At 45.4% G+C, this 16,820-nt stretch overlaps 2 protein-coding genes across 5 annotated transcripts in view; both read left to right on the forward strand.

Annotated features, from left to right (window-relative positions):
* The window catches only part of SEC16A (SEC16 homolog A, endoplasmic reticulum export factor), a 33,115-nt gene extending 24,969 nt beyond the window's left edge, over positions 1–8,146 (forward strand). Inside the window, exons 26-31 of one of the 3 annotated variants that reach the window (XM_063432869.1) lie at positions 368–508; positions 1,182–1,273; positions 1,747–1,821; positions 2,391–2,450; positions 3,363–3,440; positions 4,829–8,146. In XM_063432869.1, the coding sequence (XP_063288939.1) occupies positions 368–508; positions 1,182–1,273; positions 1,747–1,821; positions 2,391–2,450; positions 3,363–3,440; positions 4,829–4,900 (518 nt within the window). In that variant the 3' untranslated portion in view covers positions 4,901–8,146. The remainder of the gene's footprint in view (positions 1–367; positions 509–1,181; positions 1,274–1,746; positions 1,822–2,390; positions 2,451–3,362; positions 3,441–4,828) is intronic. The other 2 variants (XM_063432870.1, XM_063432871.1) reach the window with 2 other exon arrangements.
* Positions 8,147–10,357: 2,211 nt separating this feature from the next.
* Positions 10,358–16,820, forward strand: part of INPP5E (inositol polyphosphate-5-phosphatase E) — a 31,239-nt gene continuing 24,776 nt past the window's right edge. The window contains exons 1-2 of one of the 2 annotated variants that reach the window (XM_063432864.1): positions 10,358–10,501; positions 15,825–16,795. In XM_063432864.1, coding sequence (XP_063288934.1) covers positions 15,936–16,795 — 860 coding nt within the window. In that variant the 5' untranslated portion in view covers positions 10,358–10,501; positions 15,825–15,935. Of the gene's footprint in view, positions 10,502–15,600; positions 16,796–16,820 lie in introns of those variants that run through there. The other variant, XM_063432865.1, reaches the window with a different exon arrangement.

Genomic DNA, 16,820 nt, shown 5'->3' on the forward strand with positions numbered 1-16,820 from the left:
CCCTAATACTTCCCTTACCTTTTGTGTCACTTTACCCCATTAACTCTAGCATGTAAGCTCATTGAGCAGGGCCCTCAATGCTTCTGTTCCTGTGCGTCCAACTCGTCTGGTTACAATTGCATGTTTGTTAGTCCACCCACTGTAAAGTGCTATGGAATTTGTTGGCGCTGTATAAATATTATAATAATAATAATAGGTGGCTCTGTACCACTCAAAGAAATTGGGGTACTGCAAATATTAGACCAAACTCACTGATTTTTTTGACACAAAGGATTTTTAAATAGGTCTGTCGTATTTAATATAAGATGACTGCATGTATTACTGCTACCAGTACATTAGTATATTAAAATCCGCTATTCTATCTCAGCAGGTGCAAGAGGTCGATACGTCGATGTCCTAAACCCTAATGGCGGCAGCAGACCTTCCAACACTGTCCCACCACCGGCTGACCTGTTCGCACCTCTTGCCCCGATGCCCATGTCGGCAAACCTTTTTGTACCAAATGCAGGTAGGTTCTTTATTCCCCATCCATCCCCATCAAACATAATGTTAGGGCATTTTTGGTTTTATTTCTGTTTTCTGCGTCAGTCTTTTTTTTTTTTTTGTTTTTGTTTTTTTATCTTTAGATGCAAATGTGAATATTGTGATAGTGGAATGAGCCACTGACAATATACCCTTTGATGGCAGCATCACAAACTCCTGCCCCCATATTTTGCTGAACTACAATTCCCATGATTATCTGGTCATGTTTTCCATTCAGAGAATTCTGGGAATTCTGTGGCATCATCTGGGTGGGCCAGAGTTTGAAAGCAGTGCTTTATGGAATGCCTGGGATTTACCATAGCATGAAATTTGTTGTCTCCTTTTGTGTCGTTTGTGCATGTTTGGGAGATGGTATATTTGAGATTTTTTAAAATAAAATTATCTATATATTTTGGTAAAGTATCGTTTACAATTCATTTATATATAGAATTATACAAGACAAAAAAGACACACAAATGGTTGTTGTGTTTTTTATATATATATATATATATATATTTTTTTTTTTTTTACCGTCTCAATTAACTTTTTATTTTGGGCTGTCTTGGCAACTATCTTCTGAGACTAGAGGAGTATAATTAGAGTCCATTCTGAGAGAAATAGCTTCATATGAGAGACACTTTGTTTGTTTTTTTTGACAGTTCCAGAACAAGATCAGCCAGCGGAAGCAAGTGGAGCTGAAATTGCACAACCAGCAGACCAGGCTGGCCATGAGAACCCGCAACAGGCCCAGGTTTATATCCGACAGATAATACCGTCCCTTCTGACATTTCTGGTCGAGTTTAAAAACTGAAATATAGTCTTTCCGCTTTTGTCGTAAGCTCACACCTAAAATGAGTTCTGAGTTCCTTTCTGTTCCTCTCGTGGAATTAACTCCAGTGTATCCCCTTAGAAATACCTTTGCTAGTAATCTTAATTTCCTGGGGGTTTAGTATTCCAGCAATGACAGAATTGTTCACTAAAGTTTGAATTGAAGCAAAGTTAAAGTGAATTTCAGACGGCATTTTGTTGCTGGCAGTTCCTCTTGTAATCCATCTTTTTGCTTTAGGATGGGGTTGCAGGAGGGGGAGTTGTTGCTCCAAACCCATCTGCTGCATATCACACATTCCCATAAATGTAAAGACATCAATATTGTTAAAAATAAAAAATGCCCATTTTCGTTATGTTTTTCTGGGTGTGTGTAACGGGCACGTTTTCTTGTTACAGTTAGTAAATCCAGCTTCATTTCCCCCTGGGGCTGATCTCCCAGGTTTAAATCAGGACGACTGTCCACAAGGAGAGGTAAGTGTACCAACCTTGAAGGCCATGTTTTAAACCAATCACTGCTGGTTTCATCTTAACGAACATCATGTAATCAACGCTCACATCACCTGCATTAACATGTTACTGAGACTTGTATACATCAGAGTGCACTAATGCCACTTAAAATGAATGCAGCCGAAAATCTATATCTCCTGGATTTCAATGTATTATGGGAAGCGATTAGTTTTACAAGTATGCAACCTTCCCTCTTCCAGTAAAATCCTGATAAGGGCTCTGTCCTACTCTGCCATTATAGTACATTTTATTTATGTATTCATTTTTTTACAAAAATAGGCAACAGATGGTTTTAACCCTTTATTATAACTTGGCACTGTACAACAAAAAAATGCGTAAATATTTGCTTTAGTTGAATTATTTTTATTTTGCCATATGTGATTTAATTTGAACATCTTGGAGATTGTACAGCACGAGACAATGACATGCATGTCCATTTTTTTGTTTTGTTTTGTTTTTTTGCCCCTTTATGTGTGTGTGGTTTTTTTTTTTGCCAATTTTTTGTGTGTTTTTGCCCCCCTCCCCTTTTGTAGCTTTCTCGTTCTAGTTCAATGAGTTCCTTATCACGAGAAGTAAGCCAGCATTTTACACAGGTACTTTTTAGCTGGCTACCTTGAGTTAAAGCAACAGTTTTTTCCACTTTTTTAAAAAAAAATTGTTTTATTATAAACAAACTAATTGTGCTTGCGTTATTTCTGTGACTCTTCCTAACACTCTGAAGGTTTAAGGAAACACCTTTTTGGAGACATTTACGATTTAAGAAGAGCGAAAAAAAGGTTATCTAGGAGGCAGGTTTTATCTGCAGAACCCTTTTTAAATGTGCAGGCTGGATCAGGGACTCTATCAGTTTACAATTTAGGATACATGCCTCATATCAACGGTGACCTACATCCATTGCTAATTCATTATTAAGCTGGTAGTTGGATATTAGTTTCATTTCAAGGTGCACTTAATTAGCCAGAGAGCTGTTTATGCGACAAGTGCAATCCAACGAACCAGACTGATGGAATATCAAGTTGTTTCTGTACATGCCTTCAATCCTCATTTCAACATCCCTCACTAACCCATTAACCTTGCACTGTATTACCAGCGGTCTTTGCATGCCTGTTTTGTTTTTGGATTTTATCCTCGCGCTGTGCATGAAGGGATTGAAGCCTGTAACCAAGTACTCCTGGAAAGTAACTCTGCCCAGGAGCCAGCCACAATGTTCCCAATCTGCTGCAGAACAGGTTTGCCTTCTCTTTGACAGCAGTTTATCAAAGCAAATCCAGTTTGATTTGGGATCTGTCAAGATTTGGCCCGGGAAACAAACTTTCTCACCATTCTATAGAGGGCATTCATTATGGCATACTTCGTACATGCTGTGCACTACAGCAATTATCAGCCATAAATGCACAAATCCAGGCTCCATGGCCATGATCTATTATCGGCAAAACCCTTCAGCAGCAGAAAGGGGAAAAACATAAGGAACATCATCTAACGTATGTTTGGTTTTTCACTCTCAGGTTTCCAATAACACCGTTCCTGACCAAGGTCCTCCCACTGGAGCTGTCACTTTCTACAACCCATCTAAATTTGCACAAGTAAGTGAAGATACGTTCCTCAAGTAGGCTTTCAGGTCTACCGTGGGAAAATTTGTGCTTCCCAGAATGCAGTGCAGGCAACTCTGCTCCTTGCATTATGGGATTAAACTGTGGACAGAATGGATTTGTTTTCTAGAAACTAAATGAAATCATTGTTTCCCTATTTACATGACCAGTGTACTTTAAATTAAATATTTAACTGAATTTTAACACTTTTATTGCCACAGCAACTCCTTTCGTTTGACTATGGCTCTTACGCCTAATTATCCCTCCCATTACCAGAATTCCCCCCTTTCGTCACGGCAGATACATTAAGGAAACTACTGAAGTAGCGTAGACTGATTATGGACTGAATTACAATGTATCTATGCAACACTGAAACACTGTTTAAGTGTACTTGTCACTACAGATTCTCGTATAGTGTTACTACAACCCGTTTAACTTTTATTTTTTATTTTTTTAATTATTATAATGAATAATGCCCTACTTGGGCATTATGCGTGACAACAGACGTAAAATATTCACAAAGTTGACACTTGGTAGTCTGTAACAGAGTTCCGGGTTCCCTTGTCCCATCCCATGTGCCGGGGGGTTTAAGTAACACTGCACAGCCAGATTCCTTCCTACATGACCACTTCACTTCAAAAAGCAGAAGTGGTCGTGGGTAACCCTTTAAATAATATCGAATGCATTGAATATATAGTGTATGATAGTGATAAAATATATATTAGAATGCTTTAGGAAATGTTAGTTGCATTCTTACCTTCCTTACTTTCCTGGTTATCTCTGCAGCTTTGTTTGTGTTACAGTAATAGAATACCCACCCCAGTTCTCTATTTCCGCTCACCCTCCAATTGGCCTTGCTTGGGAACACTTTCCAAACAGGGTCATTTTCCTTCATGACACATTCATGCTGGCTTAGTTGCCTGCTCATCAAATTCATAACCCAGTGATTATGTCCGTCACTCTCTCACTTCCTACATTCTCCCAGGAAGTGTAAAGCCTGCTTGCTAGGAGAAATATCTCATGAAGAGCAGGAGAATGGCCAGTATAATAGGGTTCTCCTACTTTCCCCGTCACTCATTTGCATAGAGTTTGGTGCAGACAACTGATTGACAGGTGGGGGCACGGGCCACAATTTATTATAGACTTTTTAATTTGTTTCCCCCTTCCCCTTTCCTCTTCTATAAAGTCCATATAGTTGTTGGCTGTCCGGCAAGCACAATGTATTGATTATTTCTCTCAATTTTCATTTCATCCTTTTTTTTTTCTTTCCGTTTCCTGAACTGTAGACAAAAGTAACACACTACAAGCTCTATGCTTTAAAGTTCCTATATTAGAGATTCATAGATAATTTTGTGTGTTTTTTTTTGTTTTTTTTCTCCCACCAGCCACCTGGCATGACAGGAGGAGCAAGGCCCGGCCGCCTTGGTCAACGGAAGTACCCTTCACTGAAGTAGATTTGTTGCCTTTGCCCCACGGCGTCGTCATACATTTCAAAACATTCTCTTTCTAGATGGAGCATGTGACCTTAAAAGCTCCTACGGAATATGATACCATAGACTTTTAATTCTCACGGTCAATCAGTCGCCAATTTTTACAGCCATCTCTGTCCCAAATGAAATATCCTATGAGCAGATTCTTGGGTGGAAGACAGTCTTAACAGTTTTTGGGTGGCGTGACCAGATTTTGGTTCAGGAGAGCTATTTTGTGGTCGAAGAGCAGTTTATTTTTTCAATTCTTAGAGATGCCCCTGAGTGAAAGATAAATCTGAATTTTGTGGCCTTTGGCTTTTACTGCAAGAACACCACGTTCCTTTCCAGCTGTTCACTGGATTTTCCTATAGCAAAATAATTTGGTGGTTGAGTTTTACAGCAGTTTCTCGTCTTCACGATTCCTTGCAGTTGGAAGAAAAAAAGAAAAAAAAAACACAAATAATCAAATTCTAAAAATGTAAAAGTGTGATTTTTTTAAATTCTTTTGCATTGTCTTTATCCTATTTCAGTGCTGGAAGATTTTGTGATTTCTGGCACTCCATGGGGTTAATTCTCGACCCAGTAAGAAATAATATATTAATTTAAAACTGTGACTAATTGACATTAATCTGGATGATTTTATTTCATAGTATGTATGTAGTCAATCTCATTGTAAGAAACTTTGTATAGTCTCACAAAAGTCTTTGTATAATAGTTTAACCTGTTTCCTGTCCATAGGGCATACTAAATTGTGTTGGATTGCATTGAAGGACCTTCTGGCAATGTTAGAGTTAAGATCTGCCCTTTTTCCTGTTTGTGTGATTTTGTTTTTTAAGTGCAATACGTTTAACTGCTTTCTGTTCGTACATTTAAATTAAAGAGAGAGAATGCTGGTAAACTGCTACAAATAGGATCAATTCCTTTTCAGAGGTGAAATGATTAGTGAAATTCCTTGTCTGCATTCATTATCATCATCTTTTGTGTCTTTAATATCAGCAGTATACACTTTCCATCATTAATCCCTAAATTAAAAATCAGGCCTGACTGCCACAGTCCCCATTATTCGAGAGGGTGATATCACAGCATGGATTTAACATTTTATTTTAGTGTGTTTTTTTTTTTTTTTTAACTCTTCGGTGTAAAACTAAGAAGGAACTCTCAACAACTGATGGTTGATGTTGCTGTGTCAATTTGAGTGGAAACCTATATTGGTTGGCACAGACATTTCCCATTCATTCCTTAAAGGAACACTCGGCACCATAACTTAATTGGAATGAAGTTATGGTGCAAGGAGGTACCTGGCGCCACCTTATTTTTAGGGAGTTAAACCGTTAATAAACGTTCGAGGCTTTCTGTTTTAGGAACCTGAGACAATTAATGGTATAACTCCCATGGGTAAGCCGGTGCTAAGCATGTCTTGGCACCATAACAACTACAGTTTATTGACCCTTTAGAATTTGAGAAACCTTTTATTTTCAGCATCTGCAATATTTGGGTATTTTTCTATTTATGGATATTTAGATTTTTTTAAATTTATTTATTTATTTTTTTTCATTTTTTTTTTTTTTGGCACTCCCAGTTAGTTTTAGGTATTTTTCCCTATACGTGCCGAATCTGGGCCAGGTCTCCCATCTGCTACTCCAGGTACATTTCCAAAGATTAGTTTTTTTTTTTCCTCTTTCCAACTATATCTTCCAAAAAGCACTCAGGGTAATCTTTCAAATTGTACAAAATGATTCTATATACTATGCAGTTGCAGAGTCAGTGATTTGTTTAAACTTGGCCATGTTATTCCCTTACAGTAAATTGTGATATTTGTTTAATTTAGGGAATATATTGTGGTTTTTATATTCTGCTCGCATATGTAAAGATTCACATATATTTTACCGTTTTTTGTTTTTTTTTGTAGTCCCACCCCTGTGTCACGTCTTTGGTCTGATATTGCATGTAAACCAATCTTTTTCCTGCATTTTATTACATTGTTTTCAGAGGTGCGGCTAGGCGCATAGTGTTTAGTGTATATATACAGTACTTTTTACCATCTACACCCCTTTTCCTGATCTGCAGATGTAGAGGTTATATATCATCCACATGTGTAGAAGAAAAAAACAAAAACCTAAAAATCACTACAAATGTTTTGATCGCATTAGTAGCAGTTTATGATACTGGTTGCAGCAGTGGTATCCAACCTTGGCCACATTATTTGCTTTAGGACTACACTGCCCTTAAACCATTCCCAGACAAATAGTGATTTAAAATAGCTGTTGCTTGAAAAAGGTGTCTCATTAAGCAGGCAAGTACGACTGATGCACTGACACACAATCCTATGAAACCGCTTTCTCGTGAACAGCAATACCCTACAATGGCGTTTTGGTTTAATGACTCGCTTGTGATACATTTGTTATTTTTTCCTGAGATTTTCTCTTGTGTTCCCTTGCAGTGGGGCATAAGAGAAACATATCTCGGACTTAAGGACAGACGTGCCATTTGGACTGTCTTATTGTATCTGGGCTGTTTGGAAGTATATTGCTATAATTCTGTTCTCCTATTTAACTACATGTAAAAATTCATTTAATGTAATTTTAATCAGATTAAAAAAAAAAAATTGGCAACACTTCCACAAATTAGAATCATCCAGCAGTTTATCAGTTTCCTCTACGTCTTGAATGGTGAGGGGAAACCTGTAGCTCTTTGCCGGTTTATGAACTGCATATCCCTTAAATTCGTCATCAGAATGGGACTGAAGGAACATCACTGGAGAAAGTGTTTAACTTCGAGCAAAGAGCTACGGGTTAACTAAAGTGTGCAGTGCATTAACCCTTTCAATGCCAGAGTAATCCTCAGTGCATTTCAACTTAATTCTTCTCCGGCACATCATGGCGACAAACAAATGGTAAATGTTACTTCTTCAGAGTGGCTGTTAGATGGGCATTGGATTTGTTGTACTTCTGGCTAGGATACCCCAGGGGTAACCGCTGCCTGTTTGTATATCTGTCCCTCCGCTTTGTAAGCACCGACTGGTGACTACATCGTCCTTCCCTATTCTAAGTTCTACATTCTGCTTCTCTTGTGCTAATAAAGTCTGTCTTTCAGTGTAGACTGCCGATATCTTTTACATCAAGACTTGCTTGGATCAGGGAGCTGCTATTTTCCTAAGAAACAAGTGTTTTAATTTGAAATTGTAAATTCCTGAATAAAATATTTTGCGCTGTAACGCACTTTCAAATGTAATTTCTTCCTGTGTTTTTTGTTTAATGTACATGGTTAGTATGGTGATTTTATACACAGCCAACTGCTTCTCATTAACAGCTGACGCTAGACCTCATATTTAACATTTTTATCTTTATTTTGTGATCCTTTATCACTATTGGCTTTTAGCATTATTCTTGCCATGCAGTAATTTAACTGCAAAGGTAATAGTGCATAGAAAACTTTGAGCTTACACTTACTTCTGAGAATGTAAAAATCAAAAGTTGAAGTTGAATTGGTCTTGCCAATAAAATACTTATCCCATAAATCCAACCAAGATAAGCGTTTATAAAGCCAAGGATATCTTACTGATGAGGTAGAGTTATGTCAGCACCTATTGAAAGTCCCATCAAACAAAACATTGAGAAACTTTGAAGGTATCTTTTATTTTACAAGTTTAATATATTTCCACGGAAAAGAAAGAAACTCTAAAAATGAATCCAGAAAAAAACACACCACATGATGCTTGCTATACATCTCCAATGATCTGTTATGTCCTTTTTGGGGCGAATGGCATATTATTATTATTATTATTATTATTATTCTGCTACGATATCTCAAATCTATAAAAGTTCTGGGGATTTTGTCAATTACAAGATATACCATCTGAAGGTAAATTTGGCATGTCTATGTTTTGAGGATTTTACACGGTTATTCTTCAGCAGAGACAATTTTAGTGTTAGGGGCTGTTCGGAGAATTATGTGATTTACTAATCATTTACACACTGATTTCTAAACACATTTTATTGTAGCTTAAAGACACATCACTGGGACCATTATTGCTGTGGAGCTCTGTTATTCACTCAGACACATTACCTGGAGTATTATTGCTGTGGAGCTCTGTTATACACTTAGACACCTTACCTGGAGTATTATTGCTGTGGGGCTCTGTTACACACACACACACACACACACACACTACTGGGAGTATTATTGCTGTGGAGCTCTGTTATACACGCAGACACATTTCTGGGAGTATTATGGCTGTGGAGCTCTGTTATACACTCACACACATTACTGGGAGTATTACTGCTGTGAGGCTCTGTTATACACACACACACACACATTCATTACTGGGAGTATTATTGCTGTGGAGCTCTGTTATACGCTCACACACATTACTGGGAGTATTATTGCTGTGGAGCTCTGTTATACACGGACACATTACTGGGAGTATTATTGCTGTGGAGCTCTGTTATACACTAAGGCACATTTCTGGGAGTATTATGGCTGTGGAGCTCTGTTATACACTGACACATTACTGGGAGTATTAATGCTGTGGAGCTCTGTTATACACTCAGACACATTACTGGGAGTATTATTACTGTGGAGCTCTGTTATACACTCAGACACATTACTGGGAGTATTATTGCTGTGTAGCTCTGTTATACACTCACACATCACTGGGAGTATTATTGCTGTGGTGCTCTGTTATACACTCGGACACATTACTGGGAGTATTATTGCTGTGGAGCTCTGTTATACACTCAGACACATTACTGGGAGTATTATTGCTGTGTAGCTCTGTTATACACTCACACATCACTGGGAGTATTATTGCTGTGGTGCTCTGTTATACACTCACACATCACTGGGAGTATTATTGCTGTGGTGCTCTGCTATACACTCAGACACATTACTGGGAGTATTATTGCTGCGGAGCTCTGTTATACACTCGGACACATTACTGGGAGTATTATTGCTGTGGAGCTCTGTTATACACTCAGACACATTACTGGGAGTATTATTGCTGCAGAGCTCTGTTATACACTCAGACACCCCAACAATATGGAGGTCTTAGAAAAGAGGGACATTAGGATAAAATAGAGAGAGGGTCCAAATTAGGGACTGTCCCGCCTAAACAGGGACACTTGGGAGGTATGGTGTTCATCACATGTGCTGCCATGGACTTTCCACGGTTACTCTGTGCAGGTGGGAACAGAAGTAGCCCAGATTACTGGTAAAATATAACAGATGTAAGGTTGTCCTCCCACAAGCAGGGGCCGCTGTCTGGCGCAGTTTCAATGCTCGGCCTGTTGGTGGCTGTAGTTTTGTCCTCCCACCAGCAGGGGCCGCTGTCTGGCGCAGTTTCAATGCTCGGCCTGTTGCTGGCTGTAGTTTTGTCCACCCACCAGCAGGGGCCGCTGTGACAAGGCTCCATGCTCGGCCTGTTGCTGGCTCTCAGGCCGTCTCTATGGCGCTGTGTTGTTGGGCTCGGTTACCAGGAGCCGGGATGTGGACGGAGGATGCTGGATGGGTCCTGACAGGCCGAGCCCCGGAGAGACCCCGAGCAGCACGGCCACAACCACAACGCGGCCATCGGAGACCCTGATATCTGTGTGTTGGGGGGAGACCCTGATATCTGTGTGTTGGGGGGGAGACCCTGATATCTGTGTGTTGGGGGGAGTGAGACCCTGATATCTGTGTGTTGGGGGGACGACGACCCTGATATCTGTGTGTTGGGGGGGGGGAGACCCTGATATCTGTGTGTTGGGGGGGGGGAGACCCTGATATCTGTGTGTGGGAGGGGGGGAGACCCTGATATCTGTGTGTTGGGGGGGAGACCCTGATATCTGTGTGTTGGGGGGGGAGACCCTGATATCTGTGTGTTGGGGGGGGGGAGACCCTGATATCTGTGTGTTGGGGGGGGAGACCCTGATATCTGTGTGTTGGGGGGGGAGACCCTGATATCTGTGTGTTGGGGGGGGAGACCCTGATATCTGTGTGTTGGGGGGGAGACCCTGATATCTGTGTGTTGGGGGGGGAGACCCTGATATCTGTGTGTTGGGGGGGGGGGAGACCCTGATATCTGTGTGTGGGAGGGGGGGGAGACCCTGATATCTGTGTGTTGGGGGGGGGGAGACCCTGATATCTGTGTGTTGGGGGGGGGGAGACCCTGATATCTGTGTGTTGGGGGGGGGAGACCCTGATATCTGTGTGTTGGGGGGGAGACCCTGATATCTGTGTGTTGGGGGGGGGAGACCCTGATATCTGTGTGTTGGGGGGGGGGAGACCCTGATATCTGTGTGTTGGGGGGGGAGACCCTGATATCTGTGTGTTGGGGGGGAGACCCTGATATCTGTGTGTTGGGGGGGGGAGACCCTGATATCTGTGTGTGGGAGGGGGGGGAGACCCTGATATCTGTGTGTTGGGGGGGGGAGACCCTGATATCTGTGTGTTGGGGGGGGGGGAGACCCTGATATCTGTGTGTTGGGGGGGGGGGAGACCCTGATATCTGTGTGTTGGGGGGGGGGGGGAGACCCTGATATCTGTGTGTTGGGGGGGGGGAGACCCTGATATCTGTGTGTTGGGGGGGGGGGGAGACCCTGATATCTGTGTGTTGGGGGGGGGGGAGACCCTGATATCTGTGTGTTGGGGGGGACGGAGACCCTGATATCTGTGTGTTGGGGGGGGGGGAGACCCTGATATCTGTGTGTTGGGGGGACGACGACCCTGATATCTGTGTGTTGGGGGGGGAGACCCTGATATCTGTGTGTTGGGGGGGGGGGACCCTGATATCTGTGTGTGGGGGGGAGACCCTGATATCTGTGTGTTGGGGGGGGAGACCCTGATATCTGTGTGTTGGGGGGGGAGACCCTGATATCTGTGTGTTGGGGGGGGAGACCCTGATATCTGTGTGTTGGGGGGGGAGACCCTGATATCTGTGTGTTGGGGGGGGAGACCCCTGATATCTGTGTGTTGGGGGGGGAGACCCTGATATCTGTGTGTTGGGGGGGGGGAGACCCTGATATCTGTGTGTTGGGGGGGGGGGAGACCCTGATATCTGTGTGTTGGGGGGGGGGAGACCCTGATATCTGTGTGTTGGGGGGGGGGAGACCCTGATATCTGTGTGTTGGGGGGGGGGAGACCCTGATATCTGTGTGTTGGGGGGGGGGGAGACCCTGATATCTGTGTGTTGGGGGGGGGGGAGACCCTGATATCTGTGTGTTGGGGGGAGACCCTGATATCTGTGTGTTGGGGGGGGGAGACCCTGATATCTGTGTGTTGGGGGGGAGACCCTGATATCTGTGTGTTGGGGGGGGGAGACCCTGATATCTGTGTGTTGGGGGGGGAGACCCTGATATCTGTGTGTTGGGGGGGGGAGACCCTGATATCTGTGTGTTGGGGGGGGAGACCCTGATATCTGTGTGTTGGGGGGGGGGGAGACCCTGATATCTGTGTGTTGGGGGGGGAGACCCTGATATCTGTGTGTTGGGGGGGGGGGAGACCCTGATATCTGTGTGTTGGGGGGGGGGGAGACCCTGATATCTGTGTGTTGGGGGGGGGGAGACCCTGATATCTGTGTGTTGGGGGGGGGGGGAGACCCTGATATCTGTGTGTTGGGGGGGAGACCCTGATATCTGTGTGTTGGGGGGGGGGAGACCCTGATATCTGTGTGTTGGGGGACGACGACCCTGATATCTGTGTGTTGGGGGGGGAGACCCTGATATCTGTGTGTTGGGGGGGGGGAGACCCTGATATCTGTGTGTTGGGGGGGGAGACCCTGATATCTGTGTGTTGGGGGGGAGACCCTGATATCTGTGTGTTGGGGGGGGGAGACCCTGATATCTGTGTGTTGGGGGGGGAGACCCTGATATCTGTGTGTTGGGGGGGGGGAGACCCTGATATCTGTGTGTTGGGGGGGGGGAGACCCTGATATCTGTGTGTTGGGGGGGGGGAGACCCTGATATCTGTGTGTTGGGGGGGGGGGGAGACCCTGATATCTGTGTGTTGGGGGGGGGAGACCCTGATATCTGTGTGTTGGGGGGGGGGGGGGAGACCCTGATATCTGTGTGTTGGGGGGGGGAGACCCTGATATCTGTGTGTTGGGGGGGGGGGGAGACCCTGATATCTGTGTGTTGGGGGGGGGGGAGACCCTGATATCTGTGTGTTGGGGGGGGGGACGACGACCCTGATATCTGTGTGTTGGGGGGGGGAGACCCTGATATCTGTGTGTTGGGGGGGGAGACCCTGATATCTGTGTGTTGGGGGGGGGGAGACCCTGATATCTGTGTGTTGGGGGGGGAGACCCTGATATCTGTGTGTTGGGGGGGAGACCCTGATATCTGTGTGTTGGGGGGGAGACCCTGATATCTGTGTGTTGGGGGGGGAGAGACCCTGATATCTGTGTGTTGGGGGGGGAGAGACCCTGATATCTGTGTGTTGGGTGGGGAGAGACCCTGATATCTGTGTGTTGGGTGGGGAGAGACCCTGATATCTGTGTGTTGGGGGGGGGGAGAGACCCTGATATCTGTGTGTTGGGGGGGGGGGGGAGAGACCCTGATATCTGTGTGTTGGGGGGGGGGGGGAGAGACCCTGATATCTGTGTGTTGGGGGGGGGGAGAGACCCTGATATCTGTGTGTTGGGTGGGGAGAGACCCTGATATCTGTGTGTTGGGGGGGGGAGAGACCCTGATATCTGTGTGTTGGGGGGGGGAGACCCTGATATCTGTGTGTTGGGGGGGGGGGGGAGACCCTGATATCTGTGTGTTGGGGGGGGAGAGACCCTGATATCTGTGTGTTGGGGGGGGGGAGACCCTGATATCTGTGTGTGGGGGGGGGGGGGACCCTGATATCTGTGTGTTGGGGGGGGGGGAGACCCTGATATGTGTGTTGGGGGGGGGGAGACCCTGATATCTGTGTGTTGGGGGGGGGGGGGGAGACCCTGATATCTGTGTGTTGGGGGGGGGGGAGACCCTGATATCTGTGTGTTGGGGGGGGGGGGGGGGAGACCCTGATATCTGTGTGTTGGGGGACGACGACCCTGATATCTGTGTGTTGGGGGGGGAGACCCTGATATCTGTGTGTTGGGGGGGGAGACCCTGATATCTGTGTGTTGGGGGGGAGACCCTGATATCTGTGTGTTGGGGGGGGAGACCCTGATATCTGTGTGTTGGGGGGGGAGAGACCCTGATATCTGTGTGTTGGGTGGGGAGAGACCCTGATATCTGTGTGTTGGGGGGGGGGAGACCCTGATATCTGTGTGTTGGGGGGGGGGGGAGACCCTGATATCTGTGTGTTGGGGGGGGGGGGAGACCCTGATATCTGTGTGTTGGGGGGGAGACCCTGATATCTGTGTGTTGGGGGGGAGACCCTGATATCTGTGTGTTGGGGGGGAGACCCTGATATCTGTGTGTTGGGGGGGAGACCCTGATATCTGTGTGTTAGGGGGGGAGACCCTGATATCTGTGTGTTGGGGGGGGGAGACCCTGATATCTGTGTGTTGGGGGGGGAGACCCTGATATCTGTGTGTTGGGGGGGGAGACCCTGATATCTGTGTGTTGGGGGGGAGACCCTGATATCTGTGTGTTGGGGGGGAGACCCTGATATCTGTGTGTTGGGGGGGAGACCCTGATATCTGTGTGTTGGGGGGGGACCCTGATAGCGGTGTGCCGGGGGGGGGGGAGACCCTGATAGCTGTGTGTCGGGGGGGGGGGGGAGACCCTGATATCTGGGTGTTGGGGGGGGGAGACCCTGATATCTGTGTGTTGGGGGGGGGGGGGGAGACCCTGATAGCTGTGTGTCAGGGGGGAGACCCTGATATCTGTGTTGGGGGGGGACCCTGATATCTGTGTGTTGGGGGGGGACCCTGATATCTGTGTGTTGGGGGGGGACCCTGATATCTGTGTGTTGGGGGGGGGGAGACCCTGATATCTGTGAGTTGGGGGGGGAGACCCTGATAGCTGTGTGTCGGGGGGGAGACCCTGATAGCTGTGTGTCGGGGGGAGACCCTGATATCTGTGTGTTGGGGGGGGGAGACCCTGATATCTGTGTGTTGGGGGGGGGGAGACCCTGATAGCTGTGTGTCGGGGGGGGGGGAGACCCTGATAGCTGTGTGTCGGGGGGAGGGGAGACCCTGATATCTGTGTGTCGGGGGGGGAGACCCTGATATCTGTGTGTCGGGGGGGGGAGACCCTGATATCTGTGTGTTGGGGGGGGAGACCCTGATATCTGTGTGTTGGGAGGGGGGGGAGACCCTAATATCTGTGGGTGCAGACAATGTGTGTGTTGTCGGGCACGGGGACGGGGAAATATCTGTCTGTGGGTGCAGACTGTGTGTGTAGGGGAAATGTGTAGTGTATTAATGTTATCAAATGTATTTATTTTCTTGCCACTATGCTTTCATTGATAACAATAGGAGAACTTTTTGTAAACCTACAAGACTGGAAGCCTGGAGAGTCTAATGGGTTAAAATGTACTTGAAGCGCTTCTGGTTATAGACGATAGGTCACTGATCATATTACCTCTTACTATTATACAGCGCGCAGTGTATCTGATGGGAAATCGGCTTATTAAATCATTTGATAATATGCTCTGACACTGTTAGCTGGTAGCCATAGGAACCTCTTTCTCCAAGTTGTGCGTTTCAACAAGTCCTTTGTAAAGGGAGCTGCTTACAGGAAGATATAGCAGAACTGGGATATCGTACCAGACTTATTTACACTATTTCAATTTGACTCAGTCCCTGCCCTCACTTTAACATGGAAATATATGAATCTGTTACTTTATCAATTTGGAGGGGAAACAAATAAGGCCTTGGAATTAATAGCTTCATTTTACATAACATCAAAACATACTCACTTGCCATTACCCTTGTAGATTGATATTTTTTTTGTATAGATAATTAAAGGCGTATATTTCTGTTTGAAAATCTTTTTAGATCCAGCTGGCTGGAGATTTGTTCCGTTATTGAAGCTTGCACTCCATTCTACTGACCATCTTTCTCAGAGGATCTGACGGCAATGCATTAAAACCAAGCAGCGTTTCCACCATGCCTATAAGAATGGCTGAGCAAAAGCCTTGTGTCGCTCCTCTTTCCGAAGAAGGCAGTTCACTTTTGGGAGCTCTTGGAAACACCGATATCCGTGATCTCGCAGAGTCTAGCTACAGGGATATTAAAGAGTGGATTGATTTGCAGGAAAAACGAGGAAAGGCCAAGTCAGAGAAAGATAAACTGAGCCAGTCTCCGTACACAACTGAGATTAGTAAGAAGGTCACTGATTTTATTGTTCCAAGGCCACCAAATCGACCAAAACCCCGGCTGCAGAAACTTGAGAGAGCATTTTCCCTTGATGAAAAGCAGTGGAGAAGGAGGTTTAAAGCTAGTCAAGAAAGCTTAACAGATCCAAATGACACCGGGTCATCCAATGGATCTCTTCCAGATGCTGCAACCGTTCTATATTCTACGTCTCATCTCCCAGATGACCACAGCCATGATTCTTTGGCCAGTGAGCCGAGTACCTCCTCACTGGGGTCCTCTTACCCTGTTGCCGTAGGAAGCACCTCCAGTCGCCTCTCTCCCAATCCCCCAACATCTGATGTGGCGTCAGATTTTCCAAGAAACGCTATGACTTCACTAGCTAAGCCACAATTGGGCGAGGTAAAGCCTGTGAAACCCCTACCCCAGATGGAACTTAATATAGCCTCCAGGGCACTCAGGACTGCTAATAGGATAGACCCAGATTACATGGATTACAAACATTGTTCCCAGCACAAGGTTCTCAGACAGAGCAGCAGCTTGAGTGACACAAGGCTTCACAACAGTATGGTTTGCAATCAGTGCTCGAATGAGTCCATGAAGTCTACATACAGTCTGCTAACACCTCTCCGGTCCAAGGATGTTCGAAACAGGTCAGTGACCTTTACAGCTCAATGG

Source organism: Pelobates fuscus, chromosome 9 (assembly GCF_036172605.1).
Source record: "Pelobates fuscus isolate aPelFus1 chromosome 9, aPelFus1.pri, whole genome shotgun sequence".
NCBI classification, from domain to species: Eukaryota; Metazoa; Chordata; class Amphibia; order Anura; family Pelobatidae; genus Pelobates; species Pelobates fuscus.